The 12,190-nt window shown below is 43.4% G+C and overlaps 2 protein-coding genes across 7 annotated transcripts in view; one reads left to right on the top strand and one right to left on the bottom strand.

Annotated features, from left to right (window-relative positions):
• Positions 1 to 2,408: 2,408 nt before the first annotated feature.
• Positions 2,409 to 12,190, bottom strand: part of Hnrnp-k (Heterogeneous nuclear ribonucleoprotein K) — a 94,300-nt gene continuing 84,518 nt past the window's right edge. For all 6 annotated transcript variants that reach the window (XM_076907154.1, XM_076907152.1, XM_076907150.1 and 3 more), the window contains 5 exons: positions 7,534 to 7,662; positions 6,536 to 6,953; positions 5,839 to 5,993; positions 5,571 to 5,740; positions 2,409 to 3,406 (listed from right to left, as the gene is read on the bottom strand). In XM_076907154.1, coding sequence (XP_076763269.1) covers positions 3,379 to 3,406; positions 5,571 to 5,740; positions 5,839 to 5,993; positions 6,536 to 6,953; positions 7,534 to 7,662 — 900 coding nt within the window. In that variant the 3' untranslated portion in view covers positions 2,409 to 3,378. The remainder of the gene's footprint in view (positions 3,407 to 5,570; positions 5,741 to 5,838; positions 5,994 to 6,535; positions 6,954 to 7,533; positions 7,663 to 12,190) is intronic.
• Positions 11,290 to 11,920, top strand: LOC143430751 (cytochrome b5). Its single transcript, XM_076907166.1, has 2 exons — positions 11,290 to 11,599; positions 11,762 to 11,920. The coding sequence occupies exons 1-2, from the start codon at positions 11,332 to 11,334 to the stop codon at positions 11,899 to 11,901; spliced, it is 408 nt and encodes a 135-aa protein (XP_076763281.1). The 5' UTR covers positions 11,290 to 11,331; the 3' UTR covers positions 11,902 to 11,920.

Below are 12,190 nucleotides of genomic sequence, written 5' to 3'. Positions count from 1 at the left end.
ACACAGATCCATGCTGGTCCAGGCACGATCGCTAGTGGTTGACGAAGAGTTGAATCAAACATCTTTTTCGATCCTGAAAAGATATGAAAGAGAAGACAAACCCTCAGTACTGACGATTCTTTCACAGTTCCGGCCAGCAAACAGCATAATAGCATGAAACAGACAAAACCAAAGATAGGCATTCCCATTTTACCTTCATTTGTACTAACTTTTATTTGACAAATAAAAAGTATCCATTACAAATAATTGTAAACTGTATATCTTATTATAATACACACAACGTGATACGAGCGAGATTACGACTCTCTCTCTCTCTCTCTTTCTCACTCTTTCATCCATATATTTTCATCTTAATTGTACACACACCACTCTCTCCCACCCTTTCTCTCTCTCTCTCTTTTTCTCTCTTTGTTTCTGTTTTAATCTTCCTCAACCCTTTACGGATCACAATTGCAAACTTCCTCTCACCGTATCTTCCCTCGACACACGCACACAGACACACACTAAAACGCACCAAATTTCACTCTCTATCACGCATTTCGTGTGTGCATATGTATGCATGTATGTGTGTATGTCTCTCTGTTTTTGTTGCTTGTTTCTCGTGTGATTCTTATCGTTACGTATAATCGGCCTCGGGGTAATGGGAAAATATCCTGCCTTCCTTCCGAGGGCCATCATCGACTACGCACTCCTCGCAGAAAACTGAACTCCTCGTTGATACAAAGTTTCACGTGTTAAATAAATAATAATAATAATAACGAAAAAATTTTCTTGTAAAGTGGAATTGCACAGGAAGAAACTTTGAAGCTTCAAAGCATAATGCAGCACAGTGTACTTCGATTCGAGATTAAAAGAAATGGAACATTTTTTTTTCTTTTCTTCAGTTAAGTCACTAATTGTACCGTGGCAACCGGAAGAGACCACCTCCCGCCACTGGAACGATTCCCATTTCCACCGAACACCGCGAAAAAGACGGTACAATCGATCGTTAGTCGAACGAAAATGCACGCGGTCCTCTGTTCGAGATCACGCGGACGTAAAGGATTCCCTTTTCTTTATTTTTTATTTTTTTATATTAGAGCAGAACGCTGCGGGATGGACTGTAGGAGATAGAGGGGGAAGGGGGTTGGCTTCTCTATTAAACCTAAGAGCGGTACCGGAAACGACCGCTGGGTCGTTCGATCTGAGATGCGTTAAAAAAATGCCCTTTGCAGCGTAGAACGCAACCCATTTCAGGGGAGGGGTCGCGATTTCGCTTCTTTTCATCTATTTCCGTTTCGTTAAGAGGCTAAGTGTGCTACCGGGGGATGGAGAAGAGAGAGGGGCAAGGGTGCTGCGAGTCTCTTCGTCGAGGAAGGGAAAGAGGACGAGTTCGTTCGAACTTGAGGGCGGCATTTCGATTTTTTTCCTATCATTTTCCTCGTTTCTGCATAAATTTGTCTTTGTTCAAGCTGTGACTCTTCCAAAGGGAATACCTGCGGTTCCCTGGTCGATACAACGTATCATAAAAGTCTCAGAGGTAATGTAGATGAAATCGCGTCAGATTTCCGGGCTTCTCATCGTCGATAGAGAGAAAAGGGTTAACATGTACAAGGGAAATTTTCTATACCTTCGCATTTCTGCGAGACTCCGCGTAGAACGCGCTGCGCTGGGAAACGGCCACGGTATTCCCCTTTCGGAAGTTCGAGCTTGGTATTCGATGTTCGTAGAACCCTTCGATTTAAACACTGAATTGCACACCACTCGTAATAAAACTTTCTTCTCGCCCCGTTGCTTCTTCATTTATGTTTCATCAATGATCGCAGGATACAAGGGGATACTCTCCTGTATCCGTTGCAGACAGTGGCGTAATATGTAATATTAATATACATGTTTATAATGCAGTCATTGTTCTTTAGAGTTCCTTAGGTTCAATGTTCTCCAAAATGGCTCCCGTTTTCTCTTTAGTCACGCGTTACCTATTACTTTCTAAGACGCAGCGTCGTCGGACTTCGTTGCAACTTCGTTTTGATTCAACATCTCGTACTATAGCTAGCGTTATTTCTCCGATGGTGTGGTGTCCCTTTAATATAGTTCTTTTTTGTTCTTTTTAGCTTATATCACTCTCTATTATTAGAATTCTTACACGCTTAACAGTTACACCGCGGGGGAAAATTGTTTGCGAGCGCACGGTTACGCGCTCGAATCTATGAAATTCGGGGGATTATAATTAATGCAAAATTACTCTTCTTAATCGTACGGTAGTTAATGATAGCTGTACTTAAGGATAATCGTAATGCAGCAGTAGAAAGGTGGTGGTGGTGGGCGGCGATTAAGGAAAGGGAAATGATATCGTTAGTGATTTCCTTTCTCTTATCCTCTTTTTTCATCCCATTTCTGATCTATTATATACAAAAAAAAGGTATTTCTCAGCGTATTATAATGATTCTATCGATCTTGGTTTCGCTTGTTCGTCGTTCTCCGTCTCATTCACCCGACGCGATCTATCCCTTCCTTCGAATTACCGCTAACATTTTCCACTGATCTTCAGCTTGTTGATCTTCGTTCTCTTGCTGCCAGAAACAGCGATTGATATTACAAAGTTCACGGATTCGCGTTTATGAACTTCATTCTTTTAAGAGAGAAGGGGGAGAGGATATTTTTCAGACTTGTTTCAAGACGTTTCCGCAGCAAAACAGCGAAGAGCACAGCGTACAGAGAATATGTGTGCGCTTCGATAGTGGTTAAAATGGGGGATTAACATTAAAACAGAAAGAAAAACAAAAAAAAAATAATAATAAAATAAAACGATGGGGTAGTAGGGGGGAAATGATTATATCAAAGCTCGTTCGAGAGCCGTCTGAAAAGCACGTGATATAAAATGATTGGAAAAAAAGTAACTAAAAAAGAAATAGAACAAAAATGCGCAAGATCGAGAACGATCCCAAGCGTAAAAATATAATGCTGTTCTTTGGCCTTTCTTGCACGAGGAGGTTGCTTCTCGAATGCCAATTCCAGGTTTCTTGGCTCGTGAGAAAGCGAAAGCGGTCGATGGGTCCGTATAATAGAATGGAAAAAGTCCGTAAAATTAAGTGTCCCTCCTTGCTATATGTTTCTTTGATCAATGTTCGTTTAGGACATTATCTTTTCATTTTTCTTTCTTTCTTTCCGCCTGGCAATGTACAAGGAGAAACGCTTGATAAAGCGTGTAGTATTATGTTGTTCCTTTCTTTCTTTCATTTTTTTCTTTTTTTTTTTTTTTTTTTATCTCGATAAGAAAAGGCTTGAAGAGTTCTCGTCGTTTTTTAATCCGTCTCCACTTGTTCGCGCGAAGAAGTATCCCTAAAAAAATTATAAACGCATCTTTGGCTCCCCCGAATGCTTCCTTTATACCACGTCCTAATAATGGTCTGCATTCTCGTGCACGCTGCAACAGAGCAAACACAGTGGACATTTTGTTAGACCCTGTTAAATAGAGACAAGCGAAACGTTTGAATTAGTTGAAGTCAGGACGGTCAGCGTTGATATGCGAATTTATAAATTCCCCACTCGGAAGCAAATAATACAAAGTTATAATGGACAGTTGCTTGATGAGTATAGCGGGCAAAATATACAACTGGCCACTGTGAGATGCGTGTATATTTTGAGGGTGAGTAGTATAAAAGGCAGCGGCTAACTTCTATCCATCCGCATATTAACCATGACCGCTGAAATTTTCGTTTATTCTATTTTGCGGTCAATATCTTGCAAGTTCAAGTTACAAGAATATACATGAATCTTTCTGCCTCCTAAATGAATTATTAATTAACTGTGATAATTTTCAATCATCTGTTTCTCTTACCTATATACTAAAACATCTTCCCGTACACTAAAATAAATGAAGCTTATAACAAAGAATGATTTATTTATTCATAGCCATCCATCACTCACGCGACACAAGACATTTATCCTAGATTAGCACCCACAGAACACGTACAGGCACACTCAATCTTTTTATATCGATTACAGAGGCTCAACGTTTACACTCACTCTCTCTCTCTCTTTCTCTCCCTCTCTCATTGTTTAATTTATTACATATACACGATAGTTACATAAAAACTCGTGAGAAAGCTGAGAAACAAATGTCGCGGACGACGCAGAGTGAAAGATCGTAACGTGACTAAGGCCGCAGCAGGATTTGATGTTAGTTCCAAGAAAGCAGGAGATTCTCAGGAAGTGAAGCCGACGATCGCGAGCGCCTTTGTAGGATGATTAGTGATTCCTTGTTATATCGAAAGTAGAACAACAAAATCACTAGTCTTCCATGCAACGGCGCTCGATTTCCACCTTTGTTGAGCTTTAAGTAGTGGTAGCGGTAGTAGTAGTAGTAGTAGGTAGTAGTAACAGTAGTAGTAGTAGCAGACGTGTTCTCCAACTCCGTAACGGTCCACCTTCGATTTCCTCCACCTTCGCGAGACGATTACGTTTCTCACTGTTCTCGTGTGCTCTTCGTCTATTTTTTTTTTTTTTTTTTTATTTGTTTTTTGGGTTAGTCAGAGAGCGTTTTGTTAGTTCCTCGTGCGGGATCAGATGCCTCGACTAGAAGCGGAATTAGTTCTTTCCGTCTGGATAACTTCTACTTAACGAGAGTAACGTCGCGTGATCGGCCGCGGTGATAAGCGAAAGATGTTAATACGTGGTCGCAGCGTAAACGCGTGGATGATAGGCTTATTTACGTTTCATCGAGCAATTTCAAACACGGTTCTCGAATCGTTAAGCTTTTCACAGATATCTGCTCTTACTCCTTCTAACAAAAGCTACTTACAAAAACGAATATTTATCATACATGACTTTCAAGGGACCATATCGAAATGTTAATCAATAATTTTGATAGAAGTTTATAGAAGTTGATAGAGCTTATTATACTTAGAAAAACGTAATTAAATTCACGAATATTTATGAATAATCAATCATTGAACGAATCAATAAATGAATCCACGTATTAAACCGGAGGAGCGAATTCCGTCAAATAGACGATGTTACAATACAATCACCGTGCCACGCAAACATTACAGTAAAAATATTAATATACATTATTCAGTAGAGAAGAAGGAACAGTTATTTCTACGTTTTCCATTTGAAAACGAGATAGTGTGTTAAGGGATGAATATCGTGGAATCGCGTTTGCCCGTGGAAAATAATTAAATCGAATCAATACTCGGGGTGGCCATGGAACGCGTGTTTGCGCATTATAAGCTATCTATTGTGGCGAGACAGAGGCGTGTGTAGAGGAAACTCCTACACGCTTCGCATAGGCTTCGAACGCGCTTCTGCAAATGGATATGCTCTATATTACGCGGTCACAAACAGAACAGTTACAAACAGTGTCTCGATTAGTAGTTGTTGCGCGCGGTGTAATTATACAACGCGGTCGTCGCGTGTCGGTGAATGTTAGTTATTTGTTAATCGAACATTTGTTAATCGAGGACGATATACTTATCGTACGTTGATGCGGTACACTCGAACGGGTACACGTATAACGGTCGTACGCAGTTTGGACAAAGAAACACGGGCTGAGAAAAATAATAAGGAGGAAGGAGTAGGAGAATTACCTCTGCTGGAGCAGGTACTGAGCCATTTGTATCTGATTGGGTAACCCGGTTATGGTGATAATGCGATCGTTAGCGTTAGGCATTGGCTCGTCTATAGTGATCCCAGCGCCGCTGTCCGATCTGATTTTCCGGATTCGGGCACCTCCCTTGCCGATTATGGCTCCCGCGAGCTGGAAACAAAAATATCCATCAATTAATAAACTAACGATCACTGGACGACATTTCTTCGAATCATATTTTACCAGACGTTATAGAAAAATGTACTTACGTCTTTAGGAATGGTGACTTGGGTGCTGGTCTTGTTTCCACTCATGTTGCCCTGGTTTCCTTGATTGTTACCGCCCATGGGTGGGCCGCTCATTCCCGAGTTAGCGCCGCCGGCCAAACCGTTTAGCGCACCCCCTTGCATACCCCATCCTTCACCTGCATAAAACACAAACGATAGCGCGATGATGATGGATCTTCTCCAAGCCGAAGGAAACGAGGCCGCTTGACGGCTAGCTGGACGCATCCATTTGTACTACGTTCCTACCGAAAGATTCATTACCCTACTCGGTTATATTTAACCGCGCGAGGAGTTATTAGACTCCTCATTTTACTCTATCTCGAACGATTACCAGTACCATGTATAACTCGTCTAACTCACTTTACAAAAAAAGAAAAATTCGATTACCAAAGTTATCTCGATCACTCAATCGCACCAATGTACGCCAAACAGAAAGAACCGAAGCATCAACGAATAGACATCTCAAAACACTTCCGCGCGCCAGTTTACTCAAACTTCTCGCTGGCAACGTATACATCCCCGTTGCGCCTCTAAACTACATCCACGTGGGACTCGCTTTGAATCAAATCCCCTACAATATAAACTAAACTTAACCCGAAACCACAAAGGGCCAACATCCCCCTACACCTGCGCCACGGGGATGCAAGACGCGAATGTTCCTCGCGGGCAAACTGCTTACCATTGTAATTTCCAGCGGCGTAAGGCGGCGGGCCACCCCTGTTGCCCCCGTAGCCACCTCGTCCACCCTCGTACCCACCGCCACCGCCGCCTCCGCGAGAATTCCCGCCGTAGCCGCGATCCGGCGGCCCGCCAGACATTCCACCGCCTCCACCACCCCCGCCACCTCCGCGCAGTCCACCCCTCGGTGGCAGAGGAAAGCCGCGATTCATGTCACCTGGCCCGCGGTTGTCGCGTCGCGGTAACATGCCTCCACCGCCTCCACCGCCTCCACCGCCGCCGCCACGGCCCCCAGGACCACCAAAGCCGCCACCTTTACCCTGGCCACCGTCTCCGGTCCCATAGCCGCCGTAGTCCTCCGCGTAGTAGTCGTCGAAGTTGTGCGGATCGTAAGGGTTGTTCACGCCCTTCAACGGCGACTGAAATAATAAGGGGACGGTGGTGAAGAAAGGGGCATGAGTTTTGCTTGTTGTTTAAAGGGGGGTTCGTTAAGCTAGTAGCTCTGGCTGGTTAAGAAATTATTGTCGTTCTTACTGTTAAGGGTGCTTCTTGTATTTCTGTGATTAAAGAAAGGTTGTAATTTATTTTAGGATGCAGTTAAATGATGCGAATTCTTTTTTCTTGTGTTTGTTTAAAGTGGATTGAACATCATCGTTGGTTTTTTATGTGTCTTTCTTTGTTTGCAGTAATTTATCTGCTTCAATCTTTGGGAGTGATAAATTTTGTTTATCTTTAACGATGATCTGACTGAGTATATTAACGTCGTTCGTGGAATGATCTGGTGATAGGAAAATTTACTGGTTTATTTTTTCATCGTATTTCGTATAGTTGAAAGCTACGGGTTTCAACATTCTACGATCGATATAATGTATATCTAGGTTAATGCTGAATACTTCTTAATAGGGTAATTATTGCGAGTTAATAGGTTAATGGATAATCGCGTTGTACCTTCGATTTTAGTGTTTGCTAATGGATTTAAAAGTAATTAGATCTACTCACAGTTTTGATGGTGGCGATCAGCTCGCGGATGCACTCGATGCACGTGGTCGGCTTCCCGCAGATGCTGATCAGCCGGTCGGTGCTATGGGGGCAGCAGTGCGAGTAGATCTTGATCCTCGCCCCAGTTTTCTGTAAAACCAATCGAACGACTCTAATTAGACACTTTAACGAACTACCAAACAATGTAACGCACGCGTCTGCACCGCAAAAACAATTTCAAAAGGCTACACGCCAGAGAGCCAGCACCCCTTGAAAGATAGGGAGAAAAAAAGCCGATAAGAAACAAATTCGCGGATAATTTCGCGACTCGTAACGTTATCGAGAAACAGTGAAGCAGAGAAAGTGAAACTTTAATCGCGGTCGTCGCGTTTCCCCGCTCGATAGCCCGACATCGCGCGATTCTTAGGCGGCAATGGGCGGATCGCGTGCACCAAGTTGGTTAACAGCCAACCCCTAGTTCCTCGAAGATTGTGCCCTCGGAGACAGGGTCGGGTTAAACGCGGTAAACGTAGCCATTCGGTCACCTTTAATCTGTCTCGTCCCCCTCCACGTCCCTGTACGCGCGTTCTCATTTTTCTAGAAACGCTTGAACGCAATTATCGCGCCAAGACCTGTCTGGTTTTTCCGTTTGAAATCAGAGGAGAACGGAGAAAGGGCGCGAGGGGTGAAAAAAGAGGTCTCGCGCGGTCTGAAGGTAATTAAAATGGTACGCGTTCGCTTGGTTTCTGACCGCGGGAACAAGTAGTTGGTCGCGGCTAAACGTTCACCCCTTTCGTCGACTGTTTCACAGATCCGCTTAGGAGTATACGTGGTTGGTGTCGTTGCGCACAAGCTCGTAACAAAGTCGAGTCGCGTGAGGGGTGGTTCGATAGAATTAGCGCGATTATTCGCCGCGATATACGGGGAAAGATCGTAATGAAAGCAGAGCTGGTGATTAGCAGGGAACTGTAAGATGTATAGATAATTGCAGCCCCCAGCGTTGCTGCGGGAACGGTTACGTTAGTGGTCGTCCAGTTTGATGGCCTTCAACGTCCGCTTCGAGTCGATTATTAACGGAACGGAAAATATCGTAAACCCCTTCTAATCTCGCGAACGCGAGATACGCGATCGATTCTAGTACAGACGTTTTTATCGCTGTTAGAAAATGTACAATGTAGAACCTTCTTTCCTCGAAAGACAATTACCCGTCACACTTCGTGCAATTCATTCGCAATATTGTATCGATCGTATTACTATTAGCGCAAATAATTTTTTTTAACCGTCAAGCTATCTTATCTCGAGCTTCTGTGCTCGTAACCGAATGATACGTGTAATCCGCGATTTGACAATGTCATGCTTGGAATTCGTCGAATGCAATTACTGCTGTACAAATGGCGTGACATCACAGTAACGAAGAATCTATTACGTAAATGTAATCACCAAGCAACAGAATAAATAATAAACAGGGAAGTGAACGTGAACTCCGATTCGATCTGATCGCGGAGACGCTCTTTATTCGCGGAACACTGGCTATCGCTAATCGTATGAGCGCACAAAGGAGAAAGACACGTTGAATTCTCGTGGGGTAAAGATAGACGAAAGGCAATCCAATCTGCAGATAGCTCCGTGGCGATGGATATTCGGTATTGTGTGGAAATTGCACCGTTTAATTACGTAGATCAAAGCGAACGACGTCGCCCCGCCACTCTCGCTCCCATTCATCCGTTTCCGAACGCAGACATCCGGTCAGGTCGCTTTTGCAAGAGACAGGCCCTGCTGATCATGCTCAACCCGTCTGCCTCCCGGTTCCGCCTTGTTTCTTTCCAGATATTAAATGCTTCCGGCTATCAGCCAATACTTGGACCGTTGCCTCTTATCGTCTGACGGTATCCGGATGCCCTTCCCCGGCGATATTGAAATAACTTTCAAAATGAAACCCGACCTCCCGTCTCCCCTTACCCCCTCCCAAATACAGTATAGTTCGATAATTAACTAATTAAAGGGAAGACGTTCGACGAAGGAAAGTTCTCGAGGGACTCGCGAGCCTCGTCGGTGGCGAGGTATCCAAACTTTGAAATTCCCACGGTGTCGATACTTGGTCGCGTACAATGTTGCGCAAAAATTCTTGAAAAATTACTTCTCATCGTTTACGCACGCCAGGAGAGCGCGAGTAATTAATAATGGTAGAGGTCCGTTCGTCGACGAGGACAGACATAGGAAAGCGTGACGTACGGAATTGATTCGTTTTCAATGTACCGATGGTGGCTCGTTTAACTTTAGCGTGACGTAGGAATCGATTCGTTTCGATGTATCAATGACGCCCGGTTAATTTTTCCTATCGACGCGACGCTCGAACGCGATTATACGGGACGCATAATATAACGGGCGAACAAGACAGTCTATTAATCGAGCAATCGCGGCGACAAACACCGACCCGATAGGCACCCCATTGTGCTCCTCTCGAACGATTGCACGCTGCTTTTCTCGCTGGCGATGCTGTTGCGCAAAATTCATATTTATCGCGTCGAATACCCCGGAGGAATAGACTGGCAACCCGTCGCCATTGATATTAACCAACCGATCGGTTGCTCGCGATAGCCTCATCGTGGATTTATTACCGATTTCGAACGCGTTCCTATTCTGTGCAAATGATCGGCCGCGTGTATGCCGCTTAATGAATTTTCATCGAACCTTTGCGTCGAACATCGACGAACTTCGACGAACTTCGACACCGTAACAGGAAGGAATGTTTTAACGCTTCAGTCGTTTTCAAACATCCATCCGACTCGCATTAAATACCGTTATTAGACAGATTTTCTCTGTTAGACGAGACATTTGGTAATTGTTCCCACAAGTGACCATCGAGGTGAGTTTCGATATTTTACTTGTTTTTATAGATATAAGCGTCCATATCTACCAATTATTCTCATTTCGAGCTGTTTAGGAGTATTAGGAATTCCATTTGTTAATTACATTTTCAGAGAGATTGTAAATTACCCGCTACGTACACGTTTACGGCTCTAGAGTCAGTCTATCGGATTTACGTTAACCGTATTATGAATAGAACGATTAAAAATAAGTCGAAGGAGACATTATGCTAAACAGATGTTTTCGCTTCTATTAGTTTAAATGTTTTTCTTTTCTATTATCTTTGCACCGTCTTTTATCTTATCGATTAGAAAAAACCCGTGGAAGATCCACTTTAAAATACGTCAATCTAGCGTGACAACAGTTGTGATAACATACAGGTTACAGTCTTCCTTACAAATGCGCGGAAATGAAATATTAATGAGCGCCTCGATTTGTAAATCTCGAAGAAGATCCTTGGCGGCGCGACTCGAATGTCCATTAAGCGGCTCGTTAAACATTTATTTTTGCTTGTAAAAAAAGACGAGTGTATCGCACGAAGAAAATCGCAATTCTTGGGAACCGCGATGGAACGCGCGTCAACGACCGCGCGAAATCGAAATGATGGTCGAGAAACTAGCTTTCTCGTGGGTAAAAGTGCGGAAATAAAGATCCACGCTCGTACGGATGTCCGCTTTATTGCTTGAACGATCGATGCCCTCGCCTCGCAGCGCGTTACTTCTCTATTTCCCCTTCGAATCCGCGTGTGTATCGCAATAACAGTGTTAACAGAACAGTCATCGAGCATTTAGAAGGTAACAGATTCGCGAAATTTCGACTCGTCCGCGCGATCGATCCACGGTTGCTGCTCCAGTTTCTCGAGCATCAGCTGAGACACGACTGAAACTCGTCTTCGTTTGACTCTTTCAGAAACTTTGTACGAATTAATAAAGAGTACAGTCGGCCAGGAAAATGTCGAGGACTTACACGCCAAAAGAAATAGCCAAACACGATCACGAGAAAGATTTATGGATCGTGTACAAAGACGGCGTGTACGATATCACGAAGTTTGTCAAAGAACATCCAGGTGGAGAGGAAGTGTTGGTAAACCTAGGCGGCAAGGATGCTACTACGTGCTTCGACGAGGTTGGGCACACCACTGAAGCTGTACAGCTTCGTGAAACCTATAAAATCGGTACAATGGTTGTATCGTCCCCTGAAGAGACGTTAAGTTCCACTGGTACGTCGAACCGTTTAATTTCATTTGTCCATCGAACGCAGACACTTTCATTTCCTCTGATCGGAAAACGTTAAAGATACCAGAGAAAGTTCTCGAGTATTTTACAAGTTCCACGATCGAGATCGTTTTTATGATAGATGATATTCTCTGTTTGTTCGTCAGCCGTGCAAGATACGACGATAGATGACGATAACTGGGAGTACGAGCCACCGAAATATGAATCATCTGGGTATCTTCCGGTGTTCATCGCAGCTGGCGCTGTCGTTTACGCTTACATATTTTACTACTTCTTTTACACGTAAGAAAAACAGAAGCATCCTACGTAACACGCCATCGTAGCAAATAAAACGTACATTTATACACAGATGTATTATCGATTCAGATCAGATTTATCTCTTCTCCTCTTCTTGTTTTAAATAAAAAAAAAAAAAAGAAACTGGTCGTTGCGTGTAATTATTTACATCGATGAAATTTGTGCGTGTGCATCAGATAAAAATATTTTGTCTCGACTCGTCCAAGAATCAATCAATGGAGCAGAGTAATTGAAATACAACGTGGATAGATCATTCTTCTGTCGTCTTATTTAAATGC

Source organism: Xylocopa sonorina, chromosome 15 (assembly GCF_050948175.1).
Source record: "Xylocopa sonorina isolate GNS202 chromosome 15, iyXylSono1_principal, whole genome shotgun sequence".
Lineage (NCBI taxonomy): Eukaryota > Metazoa > Arthropoda > Insecta > Hymenoptera > Apidae > Xylocopa > Xylocopa sonorina.
This window is presented reverse-complemented; position numbering and strand designations above follow the sequence as displayed.

What these genes read in the sequence shown, in the direction of transcription:
- LOC143430751 (XM_076907166.1), top strand. Translation starts at nt 11,332, where the DNA reads ATGTCGAGGACTTACACGCCAAAAGAAATAGCCAAACACGATCACGAG. An exon ending in AGAGACGTTAAGTTCCACTG is followed by an intron (nt 11,600 to 11,761) that starts GTACGTCGAACC and finishes TTTGTTCGTCAG; the next exon opens with CCGTGCAAGATACGACGATA.